General features: G+C 41.4%; 1 protein-coding gene across 3 annotated transcripts in view; it reads right to left on the bottom strand.

Moving 5' to 3' along the window:
• ptpn12 (protein tyrosine phosphatase non-receptor type 12) overlaps positions 1–23,436 on the bottom strand; it is a 58,006-nt gene extending 34,570 nt beyond the window's left edge. For all 3 annotated transcript variants that reach the window (XM_012851147.3, XM_012851139.3, XM_012851155.3), the window contains exon 1: positions 22,822–23,436. In XM_012851147.3, the coding sequence (XP_012706601.2) occupies positions 22,822–22,923 (102 nt within the window). In that variant the 5' untranslated portion in view covers positions 22,924–23,436. The remainder of the gene's footprint in view (positions 1–22,821) is intronic.
• Positions 23,437–27,102: the final 3,666 nt, after the last annotated feature.

The raw sequence follows: 27,102 nt of genomic DNA, 5'->3' as shown, positions 1-27,102 counted from the left end.
TGTATGGTAACATATGTTGGCATTTCCATTTCAGGGGTCACCATTGAGTCTTTTGCCTCCATGGTGTATCAAAATAAAACACTGCTCAAAGCAACACTCTGTAAAAAACCATCAGATCTAAACCACACTGATGTGGAATGGGTACTACGTTAAGTGGCTGCGTCATATGATGAAAATGATCAACCCACATGGCGCTTAATCAGAAGTCATTAACAAAGTGAAACGGATAAAGTGATGCAGCAGGTTGGTCCAGTTTTCTGACATGTCATTGCAGCAACTCCAAATGGTACTCAGTTTGTATGGCCTAGTTGTGCGTGTATGCATCCCTGACAATGTCAGGCCATGCTCCTTTGTCAGAGGATGGACGGTGGCCTTGGGTATCTCCTCCCAGATCCTGACCAGGGCATCACTGAGCTCCAGGACAGTCTCAGACACAATCTGGTTGAGTTGGATGGACCTAAACATGATGTCCCAAAGATGTTCTATTAGATTTAAGTCAGTGAAGCATGGAGACCAGTCAATGATATCAATTCCTTCATTCTCCAGGAACAACCTCCATACTCTACTCAGATGAGGCTGGGCATTATCATGCATCACGAGGAACCCAGGACCCACTGCACCAGCGAATGGTCTAATAATGGGTCTAAGGATTTCATCCCGATACACTAATGGCGTCCTTCCATGGATATGCCTCCCCAGAACAACACGGACCCACCACCAGAATGATCATGCTGAACAGTGTTGCAGGCAGCACAACGTTCACCGCAGCTTTTCCAGACCCTTTCACGTCTGTCCCATGAGCTCAGGGTGAACCTGCTCTCATCTGTGAAATTAAAAGGCCACCGGTGCCGAACCTGCCAATTCTGGTGTTCTCTGGCAAATGCTAGTTGATCTCTACAGTGCTAGGCAGAGAGCACCGTAGAGATAGTTTGTTCACTCTGTAAGGGCTCTGGCAGTACTCATCCTGTTCCTCCTTGCATCGACGAGCAGAACCGGTCCTACCGACGACCCTGTCCAGCTCTCCTAGAGTAACCGCCCGTCTCCTGGAATCGTCTCCATGTTCCTGAGACTGGGAGGCACAGCAAAGCTTCTGGTAATGGCTCGTATCGATGTGCCACCCTGGTGGAGTTGGACTGCTTGGGAAACCTCTGTAGGGTCCAGGTATGGCCTCTTGCTACCAGTAGTGACCCTAACCCTGGTCAATGCAAACAACTACTAAGAGTTTTACGTCTGGAAAACCATTCTTGTTTTTGAGGTCGTCCCACTGTTGCCTCTTTAGTACCCCTGTTGTCAATTTCATTAACACCAAAGCAGCCAGTGCTGATTAACCACCCTCCTCTACTAGCAACCTGACCGGATCAATTTTCCAGTAGTTTAACTTACTCGATATGATACTCTGAATAAAAAGTGTTGTTTCACCGTCTGAGCTGTGCACATTTCAGTGAAGACCTAACGCAGTAAGAAATCTAAAAAACAGGATTAACTTGATACAAGCCAGGCAGAAGTCAGTTCGTCTGCAACAAATTCAGAGAACACAACCAGCCCGTTGAGAACCTGTTTCAGAGCCAAGAGCAAACGCTTCAGTCTGGTTAAACAACTATGGGTGAATAAAATGAAGCCACTGTTATTCATGTCTGTATTCACAAGAAATCCTGCTTGCACACACGTATATCCGTGCATTCCTCCGCTCTGACATTGCTATTAATATCGCAACATCACCGCTTCACAATAGCACTCCCTTCCCTCTTTGTGTGACCGTGCATAAAGTTCAGCATAGCCAAATCTAGCGCAGGCCGACACTGATGAAGACACATTCGGTTAATGGGAAGGGAACAATTACATAGCCGCTCAGCTGACACAATGACAAGGCTCAGCTCGGCGTCCTCAGACACACCGGCCAGCAACAGAAGACTTTCTGCGGCACAGCAAGGATGAGAATACTTAATTTGTGTCACATTTATTTGAAAAAGCAGAGCACCGATATTTCTAAATGATCAAGGCCTGTAACACAGGATTTCTTCAACTGTTTATGCACATCTGAAGGTTCTCGTGCGCTGCGATTCGGGCTCTGTTGAAATCAAGGTGACCTACATCAGGCACCGTGTCTGAAGACGTCGTCAGCACAAAAGCTGTACAACATAATCTGCCAATTCAATGGGGGTTGGCTACAAAAAAAAAAAAAAAAAAATCAGGGAATTTTCAATTAAAGAGCTAAATTCATTTCACACAGCAGATGTTATTTATGCACTAGGTTCTAAGCATGTTGATTTCTCCTGTAAATTATGAGATTTGGCAACAGCCTATGTTTCGAGGATCTGAAGCACATCTTTCGGTCAATTCTTTTATATAAGCTTAGACATGAAAAAGGTACGAGGAAGCTAGAGAGTAGCTGGAATCCTATAGAGTTATTGCATATATTCCTCACAGCTCACCAAGACCTTTGGACATCTTGAGTAAAAATTAAACCATAACTTGAAGCATTTTACATTGTGATAAAACCCCGAATAAAAGGAGTGCACCAAATCTGATTAAGTCTGGGACAGACTTGAATGTTGCTGGATCACAAACAACATAAAAGTGGGAACGGCTCTACAGCGATTTTGAGTATTTGGCACATAAGGTTTCGTTTCCTGCTGCTTTCTTGGTCCTCCTATGTCAACGTTACCAACAAGAGTACTACATCGGCCCCAAGACGTGGAATTTTCTGATAATATTGAGGGCTTCTGCACCTCCATCATCAGTTTCAAGCTAAATGCAGACCAAGTACAACCAGGAAATCAATGTAAAGAGCACAGCACTGCCTTGCATGAGTCAGACTTTAAGCATTGTAAAATATTATCATGCACTGAGTCAAAGTGTAAAAGCCACATTTACAGTTTTTTCCTCTTTGTCTTCCTACCGTATTGTGAAAACAAAAATCCCAGGGATTCATTTTGAGTACGTAAATAAAAAACATTGATTTTGAACCTTAACCCTGAAGAATTAAAGAAAGTTCCTTCAGTTTTTTTTGTTTTTTTTGCACTCAGATTAAGGCTGGGCGATGTTTAAAAATAAAATCTTTTTAAGTCCCTTTCATTTCATGAAAAGAAATTAAAGAGATTACTTTTAAAAATTTGGTTTTATTTCAAGTATTTTATCTAGGAGTTGACCTACCTTTATAGTAAATACAAGCTGTGAAACATGCTTGTAAAGCAAGATGGCGGTCCTTCTATTGTAAACAATGAAATTATGACAAAATGTTTAGCGGTATTACACGATGTGCTAAGAGCAGGCTTCGCTTTACTTGTGTTACTTCAAACTAACTTTAAAAAGAGTGAATAAATTGCCTTGTCTTATGGTAAAAAAAAGAAAGAAGTTTCCTCTTCCCAATATTTTGACAATATATTTACCAAAACAAATATTTAGTAGGGCATTGTATTCTCTTCATGGAAGCCCAATGAGTGCAAAATAAAAACCAGATGTTACAATAATCTGATTTATCGCCCAGCCCTAAATCAGACAATATGTGCGATTTGGAGGTGTGCGTGCTCCCTACCATGTGAAGCACTGATCTCTATGTGCAAGACGTCTAGGGAAAGCACACTGCTTGTTGCAGCAGTTCGAGCAGTGGCAGAGCGGTCCACGAAAGCCTTACAAGAACACCGCCAGGCCAAGTGTACACATGGTTACCATCTTGCATAACAAGAACCACACTGACTTCTGACCATCACAGACCGTTCATTTTGTGGTAAATGTTTGTTTTGGAGTCCTTTTCAGTTGGAAAGGGGGTCTTTGAAGAGAATGAAGGATATTCACAGTTGTGATACCAAACTGCTTTTGCAAACGTATGCAGTAAATCAATTCAAAACTTCACTAGCTATTTTAGTTTACCGAATCTATGCTAATGCGTGGCTGAAATCCCCAGTTTACACATTTTAACTCAACATTTCCAGAACGTTGTACATCATGAGAGCCTCCTGAGCATCACAGTAAGACTTTAAAAGAACTTTTACTTAAAAAAAAAAAACTCAAGGAGCCAAAAAAACTCCTGCTAAACTCAGACAACCTCCATCTAGCGTCGTTCTCAGGGGTCCTTTTTTTTATTCTCTCAGTGCCTTCGTTGCTTTGTGAAACATTGGGCATATCTGCATATGTTCTTGCCTCAGTCTCTCCTCCCCTCCATTGCTTACAGAGTCTGAGAAAGCTGGCGTGGGCGTTCAGGCTTCTGAAGCCCTGTGTGAAAAAAAGAAAAAAAAATGGCCCCACCTCTGCTCATTGGCCCTGGCTGCAGGCTTTCCTCCAGTTACTGACGCGGCGGACATGTACTGCGAATTTCGATTTCCTGAATCCTACCCCCCAAACTCTCCAAAGACCTGCCTCCTGTGCTTGTTTCACTTCTGCAACTTCTGGACTAATTTAGGTTTCTACTTTTGAAAAGCTCGGCGCTTACAGTAAGCTGCTGAAGAACAACAATCAGTTCACAGAAGTGCCCCGAAAACAACGGCGATCTCTGCGAACCCACAACAAAGAGACAATCAGCAACGGAGGGAGAGAGGAAGCAAAGGAGAAAAGGGATTTAGGAGGAACGCACAGCGAACGTGGGCGGCAGCACAGCTGTGCGTGTGTGTTCATTTATGTCCGAGTGTGGGGTAATAGCATTACGGCTCCTCTGGCCTCATGTGAATTACATTTGCAACAGAGGTCTGCTTCTGTGCTGGGCTGCAGCCCGACAACACCAACAAGCAGGAATACACAGAAACGGCAGAAGAAGGGGGGGAAGAAAAACAACACTCAAGCAGTAATTATGATAAGCAGCTTCCCTTTGTAGACACATTTCACTTCATTTACAGAAAGTGTGTGTGTAAAAAAAAATTCCTCGTTTGCCAAAGTAAACTGAAACGACGGCTGATTTTGGCTGAGGACCACAAGTCTTAATCTAAGACAAACTACATCGCCTGTAGTTTACAGAGGTTTTTAAATAGATCAGTAGTTGAGAAACAGTAAAATCACAAGGGATGAACCAGAGAAGCAGCTGGTTTTAAACCCTGAATCTAATCTCACTCCCTTCACCACAGATAAGCGGCCACTCCGTAGGAGCAGCTCACCCTAAGGCTGAATGCAGAAAAGTTACTCAAAGCTCGTTTCGCATCAGCAAGACGTTCAAAAACGAAGTCTTCCCGCTGCTTTTCCTGGGCCCGTTTTCCCCAAGACCGTCATAAAACCTGGGAAACAAATATTTATCCTCGTGAAAGGAGTGTTCTTCATAATCCATCTGTTATCTGGATAAGAAAGAAAACGCACTGACTGTACCTCTTGTCCTGTTGTTGTTGTTGAGGTAGAAATCCAATGAAAGAGGAATTTTCCTCCCAGCAAAGTGTGCAAACGTTCGTGCAATTCAAACACAAAGCTGTATTTTATCAGCCTAAAGATAACTGAAACTATTTCCAGGGATTTTAAACACTTTTTCTCTCTTTTACATGTCTCTATACACCAGTGAATAGCTAAAATATAAGAAACAAATGGCGGATTATGCTTTAATAAGTAGGTATGTAGGAATATATAAGTGTTTGGGCCTATTTTCTTGAAACTCCCATTGTCCTCTTTCTAATTACTTCTACTTCCCTGGTTGCATAAAACTAAAGGGCAGGAGAGTTAGCATGAAAGAAAAAGATCTTAAAAAAGCATTTTAGATTAGATTTAAAAAAACAAGAGGAGAAACAGTGCTGACAAAGTGAGAAAAGATGAGAGAAGAGAGCTCAGGATTTTTTAAGGCTCTTGTTAACTAAGCAACCTGACCCCTTTGTCTGCAGCTTTTTTTAAATTCAAGCGCTCTATACACACTAGCATCTGAAGGTGTGTGTACAAAGATAGAAGACGAAGAAAAGTAAATACCACTCCTGACATCAAGACTTCGGCATGCTTGTTTTATCAGCTCTTTATTTCTGAACATCAGACCTTTGCAGAATGACAACCACCAGCGGAGCGAGCCAAGATCGGAGAAGAAAAAGCAGAAAAAACGTGTCGACAGCAGGACATTTTTTAATCACCATTTATCTTTGATGATTAGGGGAAACATATAAAAGCTAATTTACAAAAACCACAATAAAACAAACCCAGAATGAAGAACACAGAATTGAAGAATATGACCCATACGCTAAAAAAGGGTTAAAAACACAAAATGACGCAATTTATATCTAATAACTATTACAAGAAAAGTACACAGTGCACCCATCTTCACAAGAAGTAGACTCAGAATGGGATCGACAACGCCATTCAAGCAGATAAATATAATTTGTGAATGGTATTAATCTTAAATAAAAATAAAATAAAAAAAACACCCGATAACATGATGCTGCCACCACCGTGTTTCACTGTAGGGATGGTGTGAATGGAGTAATAGTTTTCCTTCAGATAAAATATTAGGAATGTAGATCAAAAAGTTACATTTTGGTCTCCTCTGCCTTCTCTGAGCATTATTCAGTTTAACTACACTGCTGGATTTACTGGTATCAAACTAAAAGGCGTTGAATAAATACAAATCACAGAATTTTCTGATATTTATTCATTAAAAGACTTTCAAACACTAGATCGTTAACCTTTAACTTCTGAATTTTACACTTCCTTGTGTTCGCAAATCTCATAAAATCCCAGCAAAACGCAGGTTTATGGTTGAAATGTGACAAAGAGGCATCAAGGAGACGTTTACAAGGCGCCGTACAGATTAGTGAAGCAAGTAACCCAAATTCTATACTATAAAAAAGAAAGGTTAGCCGTTTTCCCAGCCTGAGACAGACCATGCTTCTGTTTCTCCCTCCTGTTTCTGTTTCCCGCTTCCTGTCAGCTAGAGAAGAAACCAACGTGACGGAGTCGGTCGGTTTCCTGTGAACTCGCAGGGCGGAGCCCTCAGAGGGCCCATACCAACTCCAGAGACCACCTTCCGGGTGTTTCCGAGTCATGCATTTCACGAGAAACGTTGCAGACGGTGACTTAGGATGACGACGAAGGATGCCGGAGCAGTTACTGGGTAGAAGGCAGATTGAACGGAGGACAGACATAACACATGACAACCTTACAGAAGCAGGAAGAGTTGTTATTGGGTCTAACCTAGTTTCTCCTCTCTGAATAAGCCATCATCTCTGTACTTCCCAGGCACAATAAATAATTCACACACACACACACACACACACACAGAAATACATTCAGTTTCTTGAGCCCCGGCACTAAACATTGATTGGCAGAAAACGTGCTCTTCCAGCAGAGGTGGTGGGGGAAAGGTTTTTCACTGTGGCCAGGAAGTGGGCTTGCTGAGCGTGGGTGGCAGAAAGGCTTCACCGACGGTCACCTTCCATGCATACAGACACACACACACACACAAGCAAAAAAAAAAAAAAAAAATAGGTCAGCCTTTACAATGCTCTCTGAAAAACCCATCTACCGTGCTGCAAAAGCACGAGCGGGAGGAAGATGCCCCCGCAACAGCGCCGGGACTTAAAAGGGTCTGCCCTCCTGCTCGTTCCAGACTCAATGGTCATGTTGGTGGTCTTTTCTTTTTTTTAATTTATTTTTTTATTCACCTAACGTCGCTGATCTGACATGAAACTGCAGAGTGCATCCTGAGAAGTGTGAATGGAAACCACGTTTGATCTTTCAGAGGTAACTGAATGTAATGCATTAAACAGCAGCTCGCTCAAAGGAACCGGATTTCAGAAAGAGAAAGCGAGACGCTCGCTGGGTTGTTAACGACGCGGGGTAAGGGTGTCCCTGGGATCTTTTAAATCTAGGAGGAGGGCCAAGGGCTAAAGCCATCTGTCCCAAACTAGATAACTGCACCTTTATGTTGTTTGTAAATACTGTAAAAATAAGAGGTCCTGGATTAGACCTCTAACGCCTTTTAAGCATCAAGGGCATCGGGTTCACACGCAAAGTCTATGGTGGGTGCGCCTCGGGGGGCATCGAGAGGTCCTGCGACGTTTTTAAGCTTTCAGCGCGCTTCGTGCTGCTAATTTGGTTTGACGCCCGTTAGGTGCCTCTAGGGCGGCAAGCGCTAGAGTTAGAAAATCTAAACTTTAGCAGCTGGAACGCAGGGCATCAACCAATCAGAGACTCCGGTTCCACTTTGTGACGTAGTGGGGGGATTTTCCCCACAAGAAAAATATTTTAACTTCGGATCAGGGGTGCTGATTTATGGTTCTGCTGGTAGGTGCTCACCATGCTAGCATGACTCGTTGCTATTTTAACACGCATGCACCGTGGGTGCTCGGGAATCTGCGTGGGTGCTCCGACCCTGAAGCACCCCCAGAATCAGCGCTGAAAATGGGCGCCTGTAGTTGGTGTCGTGGCGGGAGATCACCATATATATACGACAAGGCGCACTTAAAATCATTAAATTTTCTCAAAAATCGAAGGTGCGCCATATTTGATTACAGTCGTGCTTACTGACCGATTTTATGTGGTGCAATGTGCGCAAAAATCTGTTAATAAAGTACGAATTTGGGTACCAATGAAGCCGCAGCTCTCAGTGGATATTTTCGGAGCATCACGGTACATAGTGTCACTACCTGATCGGACACCTGAGCCGTCTACAAGACTGCCTGACTGTAATGTCGAAACTAGAAGTGCATTTGTGTAAGGCCGCCTTAGCGCTAGCAACACTAAACCAACTAAGTTAATTCAATGTAAAAGTTACGTTTATTTTGGCCTTATGTTAGAAACAGCGCAGTCTGTCCTCCAGAGACGGATAGCTCTCCCTCTCAGGAGGGGCGGAGTGATATTTAATGTGCCTTATAATCTGGTTAGCCATATGGTCCGAAAAATACTGTATATTATTCAGTAAATAAAGCCAAGCCACTGTCTTGATTTCATCCGCAATTTTACAGAGTCAGGCAGAATAAAAGCACAGGCTAGCTCCTCCCACCGGAGTCACTTTGCCTGACGTGCCGTCTGAGCGTTGAGGCTCTAGACAGCGTGTTGGACTTTTATGTGCATAAGTTGGACACCTTTTTGACGCTCAAAGGCGTTAGGTCTGTACCCACAACAGGTCCAATTTTCAACTCTGACCTGACAGTTTAGGAATGAAACTTTTTTAACAGCGTGCTTCCAGAGTAGTGTTGTATAGTAACAAAGTATAAATACTTCACTACTGTACTTAAGTATATTTTGGAGTACTTTATACTTTCCTCGAGAATAAATTCTTCTGATAACTTTTACTTAATTGCATACTTTTACTCCGATACATTTTCAATGTTTGGTTTAGTTACTCGTTACAAAAAAAAAAAAAAAAAAGAGAGACGCACGCAGTTTGTATAGCACTGACCTTACTTGAAGGAAAACTTAAAGCTTACAAAAATTTTGCATTTTCTGTCTAAACTTGGTCTAAATTTCTCCTGCACTTGGTTGTATATATTATTTTAAGTGAATTTGACCTTCAAAGTTTACCGAAAAGGAAAAAATGTCATTCAAACTGCATTTGCTTTGTTTTACTTTTTACTTATACTTTCATTACATTACTTGAGTACATCTATTTTTACAGTAATTTTCATACTTAAGTACAAGACATTTCAGATACTTTAAGACTTTAACTCTTGGCCTTGGACTTTTACCAAAGTCATATTTTGGAGAGGTACCTATACTTTTACTTGACTCTGAGATTTCAGTACTTTATACAACAATGTTCCAGAGAGTGTATAGTTTAAACAAGAGCCCCTTGTCCAGTCTGCAGGGATTTTCAGCCATTACCTGGGATTTTGCTAGACCTCTGCACATTTTAATACAATTTTACCAGTAATTTCCTGGATAAAACGTTCTGGTCTTGGACCCCTGGACGGTTTTGATGCATTTAATGAACAGGAAAAGACATTCTCATGCAAGTATAGGTGGGTACAGATACTGGATGGATTTAAGAATAGGAAAAAATATACATTTTTCCAGTATTTTCAATTTAATCTAAGCCAGTTCTCTGGTTGATTAACGAAGTAAAAGGGTGTCCTGCCGGTTTTTGATGCTTCCCTTGTTTAACACCCCTGGATCAACGGAACGACTTATTGCAGATCTCTGCAGAATGCTGAGGAGGATAACTCAGCAATTAACTCATCTGTGTTGGAGCAGGGACACGTCTAACACATACAAGACACCAGCTTATTAGGACAATAGTCTGACGCCCGTGGACTGGCGCAGGTGTTCACGGACTCATTAGGGCTTTCGGCTTGAAAGGAAACAAATCCAAAAACACGAACCCTCCACCCTGATGACCAACATGAGTCAGTAGTCCGGGCCTCGTTAGCTAAGATCATTTCAGACAGATTGCATCAGTTACCAAATGGGTAAACACACTCGCCGACATGCACACACTTCATCACAGAGCTGTCATTTCCACTTAATGACAACCGGCCAATATAGGTCAGTGGAGCGCAGACGGCGTTCTCGCATTCGGTGACAGAGCAGAAAGCCGTTTCCTCTCATCGGCCACCAGGCTTCCCTTCCGGTCCGTCCCTCTTTCGATTTCTCCTCGCACCCATCTGCCACAATCACTGCACGCAAACACAGTTATGCAACGGCGCGCTGCGCGGCTTTTCTGGTTAAAACAGACTCCCGGAAAAGACGGGCCCTGGTGAGCGAATGCAGCGAGTAACCACGCGGGCAACTATCGCTAACCCAGGTCTGCGCCAGTCACAAATCGCGCGTCCTGTGGTCTGAAGCACCTTTGCTGAACTAAAAGAGAAATGGCTTCAGCCGGAGTCCCTTCAGGGTGACCACTTCCTGAGATCTTTCAAACACACGTGTACAGTGGGTGTCCTGCTATAAACCCAGACAGCCACAGAAAAGATACTTCTAGGTATCTAGTCTCTTCTTGACTGTCCAAAGGCTAAACAAAACCAAGGAATAATGTATGAAGAGAAACCAGGGAAAGAACGCAGAAGGAAAGGAGACAGAGATCCTGTTTTCAGAGCTAGTCTCTTCATTTTGAACGTGGGTCTAAGTTGAGGAGAAACTTCCTTCACGAGGGATGATCCCCCGTTTTGCTCTGCACATAAGCACTAAAAGCTCTGCAGTAAAATATTGATTTGTGCCGAATTCGGTAAAAAAAAAAAAGAAAAAGGAAAAAAAAGTAGCAGCCAGGAGGTCCACAGGTTGCAAAAGTTAATTTGTTAAAACATTAACAGCGTTTCGGTACCATTAAAGCTCAAGTTCGGCTCCCTCTGTGTCACCCACGCAGATATCGCGCTTTATTTGGGCCTCAAATTCAGCGCTCAGTTTAAAATCTCACGCTCGGCCCCGTCTAGTTGTGACCCCCCGTTTTTCTGTGGGACTATCTCACTAAAAAAGGATGAAAAAAATAAATAAATTTGACTTTCGGCACATTTAATTGTGGAGCAAACAAAAACCCCACTTTAAGAAATGGTTATTTATATAAAAAAACAAAACTCAGCAGTCATTTCTATAGCAATTAGCGAGGTTGGAGCAGGGTCTTTGATGATCATCAGATCATCAGAGATCTCTTCAGCTTACCCTGCAGGTTTTACATAAGATCAAAGTCTGGGAACGGGGGAAACTATGGGAGAAGGACGCCTCTGTGTTTTCTGTGCTGATTTGGCCATACAGTCTGGATCATAACCCAGCTGAAATATCCAATATGTTCGGTTTTTCTAGAGGATTTCAAAAGATGTTTATTTAAAATGTTTCAAGAGCTCACGATGTTTAGCGCTCCATTCATCATCCCTGTGCACATGTAAATAGATCAGTGAGATTACTACCCCCATGCTTTCGAAGGCTGTAAAAGTTGGCCTGGCTGTTAGAATTAGAGATTACAAATTCAGAGGCAAATTGTTTCCAACAATTGCAAACATGGCGATGCCGGAGGAACAGCCTCAGAGAGACGCGTAAAAAGAGGGTCATCTGTTATTCTATTACATGGAATACCAAATAAAAAAAAGCACCCAATTGAAAAAGTCGACCATTACGACTTTTTAACAGGAGTGTCCGCACGTCGTCTGCGTCGGTCTGTGGCCGTCGGCGGCAGCAGGCACATTTCTGCAGCTTTAGAGTTGATTTCGCTGAAAATGGAGTCACCAAAGTATGCCAGTAAGACGCGTTAAGTGGAATTAGTGTGGTTATAATTTCCCTCTCCGGATCCAGGCCTCCAGCAGGAAGCAGATGTGGACAAACCTCACATAATCCCAGTCATCTGGGACGGCGGAGGGTGTGTGTGTGTGTGTGTGTGGGGGGGGGGGGGGGGGGGGGGGATTGCTTCGCAGCTCAAAAGTTATTCAGCACCTATCAGGAGAAAACTGGTGCGATTAATTTCTAGAGCCCCCAACTGTGTGATTTTTCCTCTAGACACAACATGCGTGTGGTTATGAGCTTTTTCTGTGTTCGCATACGGACAACAGGACTCGTCTACGGTTTCCTCTCACAGAAGCTGACGTCACTGGAAATTTCCCGTGTGCTGGCCTGTGTGGTCTCCTTATCTTGATCAATTAAGTTCTCCTGCCATGTCGGAGGGGTCGGCTCGCTTTCATCCTCCAAAGCCTCTCTCTCACACGAGGACACCCGGCCTCTCAGGACCGGCCGTCTCTGGGGCCGCTTTTCGAGTCGAGCCATGGGAAGGGTTTGGGTGAGAACCAAGGAGACTTTTGACACCGGGAGAAAATTTGGGAAGTGGTGTTTGGTGGTGTAATAACACGGGGCGGGCAGACAGTAGTCTGCCACACACACAAAGGCACCGAGGAACAGCAGCCGGGCCCTGCGGCGCGCGCCCCTCGGCACCCACGCACAAAAACAAGCTCATAAAAGCTCGGATGAACAAACACAGCTGCATTCACGTTCTCTCGGGGAACACAGCCACGGAGTCCCGTTTTACCAGCCGTCCACCACGTCTCTGCATTGCTACGCTTGACCTAAGGCGAGCTGCAACTATGACAGGATTCTTTTCTTGAAATCTGGTCGTCTTCGGTCAGAAAGAAATGCAAAACCAGCGTGGGACTGGGCAGACGTACAGGTTTACAGCGTGTGGCACGGGGATTAATGCGCCTAGAAAAAATAGAAGTGGAAAAACTAATCCATGCGTTCATCTTTAGTCTAATAGATTACTGCAACGGTGTTTTCACAGGTCTGTCTAAAAAGTGGATCAGACAACTGCAGCTGATCCAGAACGCTGCTGCCCGCGTCCTCACTAAGACTAAGAAAGTAGAGAACATCACCCCAGTTCTAAAGTCCTTCCACTGGCTTCCTGTATCTCAGAGAATAGACTTTAAAATACTTCTGTTAGTCTATAAATCCCTGAATGGCTTAGCACCTAAATACATCACAGACTTGTTATCAGTGTATCAACCCTCCAGACCACTAAGGTCTTCTGGCTCCAGCCTGCTCTGCAGAACCAGAACCAGAACTAAACATGGAGAAGCAGCATTTAGTTCCTATGCTCCGCTTATCTGGAACAAAACTGTAAAAGTGCTGAATGCCTGAGTTCCTTTAAATCAAGATTAAATTTGTTTGTTTAGTATTGACTTTGACTGTTCTAGTTAAACTGTTTTACTGAAACATTAGTTTAAGTTTGTAGTCCAACTGTTTTTAATGTTTACTTTTAGTTTCTAATCTCCCATGTTCTATTTTTTTCTACATTTTATTCCAACTTGCTTCCAACTTTATTTCCCCCCCTATATTTTAATCATGCAAAGCCCTTTGCATTGTCTCTGTGCTATTATGTGCTGTATATAAATAAATTTGCCTTTGGAAACTATGCACAGGGACAACACAAAGTAGCATAGTTAAGTAGAGGGAAAATGCTAAATATTTCCCAATTTTGTTTTGTTTTTTACAAATTACAAATATAAAAAAAAAAACGGGGTGTGGTATTTATTTAGTCATTTTTACTTCAACACCTCTTAATAAAATCAGCACGACCAACTGGTGCATTAAACAGAGATCAGGTGAGGCTAATATTGAGCTTATAAATCTACATCCAGAACGCTGTGTGGTGAAAAACTAGCACTGCACATGTTCTGTTTCAATACAGTGGAGCACAGCGGGAATAAAGACGGGGTTCTTCGCCCAGCGCATTTAGCTTGGTGGACCGTTACGCTGAAAGCTGACAAAGTTACGCTGAAATTAGACCGTTAGGGTCAGAACGACACAGATGTTTGAGAGCTGCATAGAACAGTGAGCAAAGCTCTTGAACGTGCATCAGCGCAGCTATAAACCTATAAAATAGCTTTTGTTAGCTTGACGAACAGCCCTCTCAGAGGTGCACAAACACGCCATGGTGGTTAAAATAGGAGTATTTCTTTACCTGCTTTTAGTGAGATTTAAAGACTATTCTGTATATTAGTATTATTATTATTATAATTAATGTGTTGGGTTCCATTATGACTACTGTTTTCCACAAAATAAATGCCCTAGAAATGACATTACCTTTGCTTTTTATGCCAATTTTCAACATTCAATTTATATTGCGATATACACCGTTCCGGTAAACGGATTTGATTTATACCTCCATATGAATTTAGGTCATACCCTAACCTACTACATACAGAGCAAAAACCCATCAGAGGTTACAGAAGTCCTGAGAGCAGGGTGGAGGTTCACCTTCCTGCAGGACAGAGACCCTGACTATACAACCAGAGCTACAATGAAACCGTTTCCAGCACATTCGTATTGATCTGGATGTCAAAGGCTAGACATTAACATCTAAATACACTGAAATGTCATTTTATACCATTTCATTCTACTACACAGTTACAAGCTACTCTCTGTTAATCTATCTCATAAACACCCAGAGACCACGTTTGCATAAAGAAGAAGCAGAAAAAAGATGTCCAACTTTAGGAGGTATGTATATTTTTTGGCATTGTGATCATTTTCTAGCGAATGGCAATTCTTTATTTTTTCTTTCATAAACTATGCAAATCATCTTACAGAAGCTTGAACAACTGTCTGGTTTCTGTTCCCAAAAGCCCCCCCCCCCGGCTTATTTTCGGCATGCCTGACTGATGAGTCTGAAAGGAGACCACAGCGCGCCGAACCTCCAGGTGGTAAACTATTTCACCAAGAGCGAGGCCGAGATAGTCGCACTTCTCCATTTTGATCTGAAATCCTGGATTAAAATTAGACCATGTTTAACCATCGACTCTCCTTCTTACAGCCGGACAGGAATGTCCTCTTTACACCTCCACACGCGCGTGTTTAAAAACAGACACGCAGGACAAAGTTCCTACAAGTTTATGTAAAAAAAACGAAGAAAAAGATATCCAAAACTGCAATATTATTATTATTATACTATTAGAAATTGTCACCTCACACATACAACCATGCTTATGGCACTTTCACGCTTCCCCTTTCTGCCACCCATGGTTTTTTTTTAACGTCTACTAAACAGGACACTTTACAGAAGCGCGTGTGCCTGCACTTTTTTCGCTTTCTTTGATGTGCTGATTTAGGAGTCATCGGCGTGGAGAGGTATGGCAGGAACACACACACACACACACACACACACACACACACACACACACAGGAGGCTGAACTCCTAAACCCTGTCTAGACTGCATTATTGAGCGCCACTGTAGCTACAAGTGCGTTTTATGTTGGCACACTTCACAGACGGTGAGAATGCATCAAAGCTGCTGCAGTGACACAACGTAAAAAGGTAACAGCTCACGTAGATCCGCGCTCCGTTTAGCTTCCGGCTGAGCGACCGGTTTCCTGTGGGTTGCTTCGAGCTCCTTTAACAGCTTCTTGACGCAAACTATTTGTGGCTTCACGTGCTGACAATTTAAAAACGCCGACGCAAGCCTGTTTAAACTCTAGATGATGAATAACAAAAATTTAATTTAAAAAACAGAGCATAAATGGCACACCAGACAGATGTGATCAGAATTTTTTTTTTTTACATAAACACTTCACTTTTGCCAGAGTCCTCAGATTAATCCATCCTTTGTAAATGTTGCAGTTTTCTTATGCTTGCAGTTAAACTCACAGCCTTGCCAGACTTCAGTTTAAAGTAATCTTTTAATTTTAGCAACACGTTTCTTTTGATTGGAAGTGATATTAACATTTGGAGCAGACCGATCAGAGTCCTGTTAGAGAATCTGATCGAGGGAGCTACAAATTAGGATGATGGTACGGCGACTTTCCAATTTTAAAGATGTGATACACCGAATATAAAGGTTTAAAATACCGATGGAGCCGTGGCAAAAGCTGGTCAGCACTAAGGATTTGATGGCTATAATACCAATAAAGATTTCCCTGTGATTATTACAAAGGTTAAAAAATAATACAGTATTTTTATTGAAATGTAAACAACCGTTTTTTCCCCAAGACCTCTCAACCAATCACAACGCAGACACAGGAACGCCCCGCCCACTTCAAAGAGTTCAGAGAGCACGTGTTTTTTTTTTTCTTTTTTAAAAACTTGCAGTTTGGTAAAAAGTTGGTTGAATAAAGGATTGAGTTTGAATTCAGTATTTGTGTGTTCTGGATCTAAAAATAGGTCGCTAAGCAACAGCTTAAAACAGCTAGGGCTGCAATTAACATATATGTTGAATTGTTTTTAATAATTATCAGTATCGATCAATATACGTTGTATTTTATCGATAAGGTTTTTTCTATATCGTCCAACCCCATGTCACAATATTTATACAAAAATTTAAAGAAAAAAAATCTGTAACATGATATTTTTGCTTTTTTTTTTTTTGCTACAGCTGCAAAGTGAGAAAAAAACTATTGGTTATTAAAGACAAATTCAAGTTATCCAAAACTTTTTATTTATTGTTATTTTAAACCCAGAGATGACCAAATATACAGATTATCCTGCTGCTAAATTCAGCTGCAGTTTTAAAGTTCTTCTTGCACCTTTTCGTTGTTCTTCTCTCCACACCGTAGCAGAAAGAGGCTGAAATTAGCTGGTTAATCAGTCTGGCTATCTGCTCCGACGCAGCTTAACGAATATGCTGCCAGGCAGTTTATGGAAAGGACTACTAGTTAATACTTCTTGCTTTGATAGGTTTCATTTCTGCTTTCGGCTTACATTTGCTTACGCCGCCCCCCCCACACTTCAGCATCATATCTTTATTACTTTGTGCAGACATCTAATAAATGTAAGGCCGACTTACTAAGGTAATTATTAAATAAGTAGTTATTAAAAACATTTTATATTGTTATTCTTTTTCACAGGATGCATTTGACCTAAATAGGTCTGGTTTTTGAGGAAAAGTTTAAGCAATGTTTTGTTAAAAATAACAAAACATTGCAAGCAGCTAGATTTACAAATGGACCTAATAACTTAACAGCTTATTAAATAGATTAGTTTAGGGGCATTTTTAACTTGTATATTCATATAAAATATATAAAGATCTTTTAAATGTACATAAATATACATTTAAAATATTTTAATGACACTTTTAAAGACAATTTTGAGATTATATCATCTACGCCTCCCGTTAGCGATCACGTTGCAAGTATTTCTAAACTCAATAAAGCTTTGTGGACGCATCACTACGACACCAAACGCTCTTTTAGAGCATTTTCCATTGCACAGATATCTGCAGCTCAATCTCAGCAGCTTGCATGTCTACTGCTAGGAGCCGCGTGTTAAGCCGTCCTGGCCGTGAACCGAGCGCCGGGACCCACTGCATTGAAGCCATGTATGAATAAATATGTGCAATATTATGATACGGTTTGCAACACGGGAACAAAAAGAAAAGGAAATAGAGAAAAAGTACGTTACTTCTCCAAACGAAAAGGTTCTTTTCAGACTTTTTCTATGCCCACAGAAAACCTGCAGGCAAGCTTAAAAGTTAACTTTTTGAGAAATATGAAAGACGGCATCCTGACCGTAGGCGTAATAAGACAAACAGGAACCGCTGGGGAGTTTTCAGCGAGTGTTAATTCTTGTTTTTCAAAGAGAAATATCACAATGTGCAAAACTCCCAGTAAGCGTGTAGTACAGGAGGCCGCAGATTTAACCGGGTTCCCCCTGTGAGTGTGGGCTAGCTTTGCTGACATCATGTGATCTTCAGGGCTGCAGTTTGCCTCGGGTTATCTTCTCAGGCTCCCCGGCAACCAATAAGTTGCTCTCTGACAGCTTATTACGTTCACATATTCAATTTGCACCACGCTCCATTTTTCCAAGTCACCTCAGACTAGGCATCTGTCCATGCTTTACTGCTTTCCTTCCTCCCTTTTTTTTTGCTTCAATCTTTCATCCTTCCTGTCTTTTTTCCTTTCTTTTCAACATTTCTTCACTTTATCTTTCTTTCTCCCCTTTTCAATCTTCCTCCTTTTCTTCCCTCCATCCCCGCTTCCATCTTTCCCTCCTCGGTTCCTTCCTTTGCTGACTTCTTTCCTTTCTTCCATCCTTTCTCAGTTCATTCCTTCCTTCCTTTCAATATTTTGACTTTCCTTGCATTCTTCTTTCACTTTCCCTCTGTTTTCTTACCCTGTTTAATTTTTCCTTCCCTCCGTGGCTCCATCTTGTGTTTTAGCAGGTTTGGTATTAATAATATTTGGTTAGTTTAAAAGTAGACTGAGAACTTTGCTTATTTAAGTCTGAAAAAATGCACGGCATTTGGCCATAAAAAAAAAAAACGAGACGTCCAGAAACCCTGCGATTTCCCTGCTTGCTCTTCTGTTCACTGCTGAATTACATGATTTAATAAAAGCCAGTTTGGCCAAACTTTACTCGGGTGTTTTGATCAAATCTTGAACCCTGTCCAAGCTTTACGTTGGTGTCTGCTCTATTCATTAAAAAAAAAAAAAAACACTCTTTTAACTAAGTTGCACTAATAGCAAATTTGGAAAGCCGTGGGATGACTAAGCCAGTTCAGAACTTCCTTATGCAACAAGTAAGATGGCCATTGTTTGGTTTTGGGGAACCAGCAACTCCCCAGATGAACAATTTTTGCAGAACCTTTGTCGGCGGACTGAATCCAGGATGTCTCTTACACAATCAGTATTGTTAAGATGTACTGGTGCAGATCTATAAGCTTGTTTGCCGTCCAAACCCCTGGTATGGCTAAAAACTATTGTGCTGCAGATATTTTACTAGATTTAAGCCCACGGCTGCCTTTCAGAGGCCAGTGGAGATGCATGTAATCTAGTGATGGCACCACCATTAGGACCGTAATAAATATGAAGGTTCTGACTTTTAAACACAGCAGAGGTGAACGACTACATCACCTGGCAAAAGTATTCACACCCGTTGAACTTCTTCAAATGGCGTCACGTTGCAACCCCAGCGCGCGTCTATTGTATCGGGATTGTGAGCGATAGACAAAGCAGAGAACGATTGTGAAATATGTTCAATGCCTTAGAAACAAAGCTCTGAGAAGTGGGCCACGTGTTTGTATTCAGCTGCCTTTAGCTGTCAAAGCAACCAACCGTGGGCCGGTAAAAGGCAGATAAAACCCACATTAAGACCCTCTTGACTAAATGCTATGCATAGAACAACCCCCTGAACAAAAGCTCCTGAGAGTGAAACACGGCGACGGCAGCATCATGCTGTGGGGAGCGTTTCATTAACGGGAACCAGGAAGCAGATGGACGGACCTATTAAGGGCAGAAACATGCTTAAACAGAAGGTTTATAGTCTATCCAGCTACAAGAAAAACAAACTGAATTCATCATTTCCATCGCAACAACTTGGTCTTATCTAAAACGTTTCTTATGGCTAAATCTGCTGCTTTGATAAGATAAAACTTCTTAATGACTTTACCAGAACATCTTATCCTGAATACTACTGGCATAGAGAGTCTGTGAATGCACTGTACCTATTACAGTCCAAGCAGTGCCATGACACACAGACATCACATACAGTGATGTACTGCAATATGTCATGTACAGTTAATGAAACGGTTTAAATCAAAGCATATCGGTGTTTCAGAATGGCCTAGTCCAAGTCCAGAGCTAATTCCAACTTAATGGTGGATGATCTTGACCTATATTTAAAACTAAAATGGGCAGAATTTCCTCTCTCTAGATGTGCGAAGCTATAGTAGAGCCACGACGGTTGACGACAATATAACATTTTGAAAAAAACTGGACTTTTCCCCACAACCGTCTGGTTAGTACACTGACAAGCTGCACTGGAGGATTTATTCTGTTAAGTCTGAAAACAATATATGACTTTTCACTTTACAATTACGCATTAACGTCTCAGTTCGCATTTTATTTTTTTTAAAAAGGGCAGAAAAAGCACATCAACGTTTTTGCTTGTAGCGCGACAAAACGTGGAAAGTTTAATGCCACTTCTGCAAGACACCGTATTTGCAAAGAAGCATGATCCCGACATTTAAAAACAAGCCCCACACACACGAACACACTACTCAGATGATTCAATGTAAAAACTGAACGACCAGATAGAAAAGAAACATGCAGCCACGCCGCTCAATCAAGCAGCTGAAAAAGCCCACTGCACAAGGCGTATAATCTCCGACTCCTTGCCCCACCGGAGCCTGTAATTATGCCTATAAAACACGTTCTATATATAAACAACAATAGACAGTTAAAGTGGGAGCCATGTCAGGGTGTTCTGGTGACTCACAGCGCAGAGGGAGCACACCCCATGTGCTTGTGGTCGTTGCGAGTTAGACCTTAAACGAGTCCTTCGCAGCAGGCTCTGGTTTGGTAAAGCAGACCGTGACGCAGAGGCCGCGGCCGGTCATCCTTTGCATTACTCTGATCGGCACGCTGGCACACAGCCCACCCGCATTCGGCCACAGGAGGGTTGCTCGATTCTGGCCTGCAAGAGCTAAATCACTTAAAGAAAATAAAAAGGTACAAGATTTGCCCAAAGCTCTGTTCAAGTGGCGAAAACTCCTCAAACGAGAAGCGCAACAACCTAAAGGAAAACAGGAAATAAAAGCAATAAGGAGGATCCTCATCCTTTCTTCTTCTCCATTAGAGAAATGCAAGAGCTGCTTGAAGCAGACAGTTTCACAAGGCGTGGACAAGTGTAAAAATAAATAAATATGGTAACGTTAAGTACGGCAGTGGCGTTAAGACGTGAAGCAATCGCTTCAGCTAGGTCCTCTCACACGGACCGCCCGGTTTGACGTCTTGCGTCCGACCCCTCCTGTGACAGACGAAGACAAACAGTTCTTATTTAGATAGCTTTGTTGGATGCTTAATGCGCCGATAAGGATTCTCTCTGCACAAAATGTTATGAAATCGGCCGAGAAAGAATGTTGCAAGCTCCGGCAGGCAGCGTGCGTGAAGTGTGGGGGGGGGGGGACGTAAGGAGCATTTGTTTGCAAGTGTAGACAAATGCAGGAGAAGTTGAAATGCTCCGAGGCTGACTGGCCTGCACAGCACAACTCAGAGACTATACCGCTTCCTCTGTTTGTAGCTGCAAATCCCTCGTTGCGTTACACGAGAATCCAAACTGACCGGTTAAAATGACCGCTTCAGGCCTTTAAATGTTACCATAGGGTTGCCATTCGTGTTTTTTAAGCCACAGAGAGAGAGAGGCACCGTTTAGAGGCCAGAATTGCAACATCCAAGAGATGCGACAGACACAAAAGTTATTCTAAGATCCTGAAACCGCCAATAAACTTCCAATATCAGAGGAATTAGAACGCAAGACAAATACACCATCTAATGAACTTAGAACCGCAAAGCACACGGCGGCGGCTGGAAACCGGGTTAGGACTTGTGAGCTTTGGCAATTTGTTGAGCGCAAATAACTTCTTGGATTGATTTTAACGCAACCTTTTAAAGCGGAGGGCTTGGCCGGCGGCACTGCTGACATACGTCTCACCCTCTTCACGCACCGGTGTTTCAAAAGATGGACAATTTTCAAAATTCAACAACAACAACAACAAAACATGTCTTTGGACTATTGTTTATAGAAATGCACTGATCCCTGGTCTTTTCTTGCTTCTTTGCAGGTTCTTTCAAAGAGGCAGTAATAGTTTTGAATCAGGAGCTGCAACGGAACTAAGATTGTCCCCATTTATACATCCAACATGTCCCTAAAAACAAATTCTTCTCATCAAACGCTTGTCGGTGCGGTTAGAGATCAAAGATGATGGGAGTTTAAAGTGTTGAAGCATTTAATGAGTGGGTGGGGAGGTGAATCAAATCAAAAAATCTGAGCCAAGCAAGATTACAATCGGCTTATTTCAATCGATCAGTGCAAACGTTACTCTTTTTAACTCTTGCGGCCATTTTTGGCACTAAGCTGTTGAAGACCTTAAAGAATTTTTTGTTTTTTTTGTGTGTGTATACCACTATTAGCTGTACAGTAAATTGATTTGAAATTGCCCCACGTTTCAGCGGAGAAATCTTTATCCCTGGTACTTGTTCTCTCCCAATCCAGTCGCAGAGGAATTTAAAAAAGGTACAGAAACAAATTTTCCACCTGAAATCACTTTTATATATATATATATATATATATATATATATATATATATATATATATATATATATATATATATATATATATATGTTTACACATGAAGCACTGCACTGTAGCCTAACGATTATGAGCAGACAGCCTGCACAATAACACAGCACTGCAACCTTAGCTTAGCTGCTCCAGCTGAACATCTAGTCAACAATAAAGTAGCCTGAATTATCTTCTTTTTTTTTTCTTCTTTCTTTCATTTCTGAAAATCAGAACTGGCCGGTTGTTTCTGAGGTTTGAGAGACAATGCAAGGCCGCCATATAAAGACTGGAAACGGGGAGGAAAAGGAAGAGGGCAGTGTGGCCGCCCCTGCCTCACCTCCTGGGGGGACACAGGGGAACCGGGAGACGGGAAGGGGAGGTGGTGGTGGGACATGGAGGAGGTCCTGTGGTGAGATAAATGTAGGATAAAGAAGTCCAGGTTTATGCTCCTGGTAATTCTGACCCACCATAAAGTCGCTGCCGAAGTTGTCCTCTCCCCTGTCTTCGTCCAATTCGCTCATGGCCTTCACCCTCTGGATAAAGTTTCTCAGGATGCCGGCTTGGTCCATCCTTCAAATCCTCTTACGACGTTGCCCTTTCCTTTAAAAAGAAAATCTCCCAGACTAACAAGGTGGGGAGGAGAAAAATGATACAAAAGAGGATTCAAGGGGAAAGGGGTAAAAAAAAAAAAGGGTAATAAATAAAAAAATAAATAGGCTTCACGGGTCCTCCCAGAGAGTCATCGTCGGTCCACTACACGACACATTTTTTTTTTATTATCGCCCCATGTTGTTTCTGCCTTCCCTTCTTTCTTCTGGACTGTTTCCACAACGACAGCACTTTAGTCCCCAAGAAAAGCGGCAACCGGCTCTACAGCCCCGCGAACAAGTTCCTAACCGCGGCGCGGTATCAACCGTGAGGACTTGGCTCTACAAGCCACGAAAAATAATGAAAAACAGGAGGTAAAAAATAGAACCACCCGGTCAGTATTTCCACCCCTCCCTGTCTACCTCGATTGCCACATTCACACACTGCTGCCGCTGGTGCTTGCTATTCCGCTACTGGGGGGAACATCCGGACTGGGCACAGCCAACACGAGTTAGCCCCGCCTCTTCCAGGAAAGGCCCGCCTCTGATTGGCTACTAGAAAAACGCAATCATGGAATACCATTGGATGAAATGGCTGTTGCTCTACTAAGTAACTCAGTGTGATTGGACAGAAAGTATGTCCGTTATTTTGCCGTCAAGCGCTTCCAGAAAATAATGTAACATGAATAAAAATACTCAATAAGCAGAATTTTTTTTATTATACTTTTTGTTTTGTGTTTTTTTGCCAAAGTCACGTGAAAAAGCAAAACTTCAGTTCTACTTACAAGAACTGAAGTCCAATTGTTGTTGTTGTTTTTAAACCATTTTGAATATGCCATGTCCTGGATGTCTAACAATCTTTACCAGATTACCTTTCGTAGTGTTTTTAGATATATACATTTAAATATATTGTTTGTATATTTAGTTTAATTGGGCTTTTTTTTTTTAAATTTTGCACAACACAAATCCCATAGAACCACAACAAATCTAAAAGGATTTTTTAATATATATTTTGGTTGTTTTCATACACTTTCATATTTTAAATAAATTAATCAATAAAAGAGGAAACAGCAAAAAAATATAAATATACTGCCATTTGTTTTGTTTCAAAACATGTATTTAAATGTATTGGTAAATTTTTTACTGTGCACAATTGAAATGCAGTAGAATGAAAACAAATCTAGAATCAGAAACATTGTTTTTCTAAATTTGAAAAACAATGAATCTGTTGAAGAAGCAAAAATAAAACACAGTTAATAATCCTGGTCAGAAACACTTTTTGTTGTACTGTGTGAAATGGTCGTTCCATCCTGACCGTAGTCAATACATTATGTATTTTGAAAAAGGACATTAAAAAATGACATCTCTTAGAGAGCTGCAGGCCTGCAAAAACTGACCAATCACTGGCCTTCGCACCAAAGGGCAGGGATTTGTCAGAGTTTGGCAGGAATTGGCAGGGATTGTCAAATTCTGGGGGAATCGCCTTATCCATTGGTTGTCCAACATGGCAATCATTCTGACCTGCTCATGTGACACCAATGTAAAGAGGAAAATTTCCCTTTAACAGGAAGAATAGCCAGCAGAACCAGGCTCAGTCTGAACGGCCATCTGCCATCTGGCTGGAAGAGAACAAATCACAATATTTTGGCCTTATGCATGACCAGAAAAAAAAAACAGTCAACACCTCCTGGCAGCAGAATCATGCTTTGGTCACACTGTAGTGGCAGCATCATGCTATGTGGATGATTTTCTTCAGTAGGGAGCTAAACACACATACTCACGTGTTAGAATGATTCAGTAAAACTCCCAACCCAAGTCAAATTTAGAATCTGTGACAAGACTAAAAAACACGCATCGCTGAATCTCTCCATCCATTCTCACCACGGTGGGGTTATTTTGTAAAGAAAAATAGGCAAAAATGTCAGTCTCTAGATGAGTAAAACTGTTAGAGACGTACTTCAAAAGATCTGGAATTGTGATTGCAACAAAAGATTGTTCTACAAAATAATAAGGGTGGCAGAATATGAATACACACCACATTGTGTAGATTTTTCTTTGTTAAAAAAAACTAACAAAATATTCTACCATCTTATATAGACCTATTTAATAAACTGAAATACTGTTTAATAATTCATTTATTTCAATAAGTCGGTTAACTCAGTAAAACACATCATAACAAATGAATTACACACAGACTGACATTTTTAAGGGGCCTAGTCATGTATTATGACTACAAATCTCTATGGCAGTGGCTCATTATGGTTATATACAAAGGTTTTCCAATTACGTAAATGATTGCCCCCTGTTAACTCACATTTTATTTCTGTGTTTTACACTTTGTTTTTGCTTTATTTGTTTGTGAACATAGCACTTTTTTGTATATTTACAACAACTAGACCCCATACCTGGAAGTACGATAATGTGCATACACGCAATCAATATATAGACATACATATACACATTTTATATATATATATATATATATATATATATATATATATATATATATATATATATATATATATATATATATATATATATGTGTGTGTGTATAGCACATATATTCATGTGCTGAATTCCACTCAGCACATGAATGAGGCATTTTCACTTAATCGCTTCACTACCACTTCCAATATGGCGGCATGTTACTTATGGTCACTGGACCAGGGTGTGAAAAGAAATGGACGGCAAACATTGAAAATTTCCATTTGCAAATTCTACTTTTTTTTAATATAACATTTTAACAATGTGCCATTTTCCTTAAATTTCTCAGTTGAATCTTACTTTATGCTGGTCTGTTAGTGGTTGAAGAAAAAATTCACAGGGTAGACCCACTGCTGCACCGTCCTGTGTCCTATTTCACACACGCAAATATGCAAATAATAGATGCATAGATAGTTATAAAAGGACTTCCATAGACTCTCATGCCGCAGGGCCAGTCCTCCACACAGACAAGGAATCAAGCTACTTAGTTTTCCTTTAGTTCTAGCTGTAATGGCAAACAAACCCATCTATTCACTGCAAGTAAGAGCCAAACAGAGAAGGGACGCTGCTGCTGTGCCAGCAACCTTCTTGCTCACACAAGCTGCTTTTTGTTGCTCTTCTCTTCAACCTTATTTGCTTGTTATCGCCGCACATATTCCGTCTTGGTTTTTTTCTGCTCTGTCCTCATTAGGTCTTTTCAGCCGCAGACTCTGATCCTGCTCAGAGAATTTAAATGTACCTCTATCCCTGTTTTTACCAACTTCGTTTGTCTTACAGCCTTTTTTTTTTACCAACTGATTTGGAGGGGGAAAAAACATATACTGAGACAGTACTGGTTTAGAAAAACTCATGCTTTTATGTTTGTGTTGGTGAGGCAGAAAAACCTTTCTGGTATGCATCCAAAATACTGGGTAAATGGTGGTTGTTATGGGGGGCTGATGCAGTGAGCTTGGGACTTTTTTTCCTCCTCCTTTCCATCCAATTCCCAAGGTGCAAAGAAAAACTTGGTCTTTCATCCATCCTTGTGTGTCAAGGTTCTTTTAAACTTTGGTTCATTGATCCATCTGTAGATTTGGACACATTTAGGTGCCATTTGAAGCCATTCTCTGGCAGATGACCGCCACCATGCATCTACCTTGCTTGAATGACATGTTCTCTTTAAAAAATCACATCTATACAATTGGGAACCAGGAAATCCTTTGTTACTAACAAAACATTTAAAGACATCTTACGGTAAAAAGTTTTATAAAAGCGAAGTATACATTTCGAAAATGTTTCAGTGAAATACCTATTAAAAATTGTTAAGGGTGTAAATAATCGTGGTACTTATTTTGTTTAAAGCTAACTTTTCTTAACGCAGGATTTTTTTTCTCAATTCACTGAACAAACTCCAATTAAAGGTTGAATTCGTATCTAAAAAAATGTCCGGTGGAAGATCAGGTTAATGCAATTCAAAGTGTCTAAGTATTTTCACACATATTTACCAGGAGAAAAATGTGTGGTACAAATGTAGTTGTTAAATTCTTCTCTTTAAAAGTTCTAATCCATTTTGATTGTTCAAGATGAGAACTTGACAGCAGACAATAAAACACTGCTACGCACCTATGACTTCACCTACCATGATAAATCCTCCCTGAATGTCATGACAGCAGAGGAAACTGGGAGTAATACATTAAT

The sequence above is a fragment of the Fundulus heteroclitus genome, chromosome 17 (assembly GCF_011125445.2).
Source record: "Fundulus heteroclitus isolate FHET01 chromosome 17, MU-UCD_Fhet_4.1, whole genome shotgun sequence".
Classification (NCBI taxonomy): Eukaryota; Metazoa; Chordata; class Actinopteri; order Cyprinodontiformes; family Fundulidae; genus Fundulus; species Fundulus heteroclitus.
The sequence above is the reverse complement of the archived record's forward strand: the minus strand, read 5'-3'. Positions and strand labels throughout refer to the sequence as shown.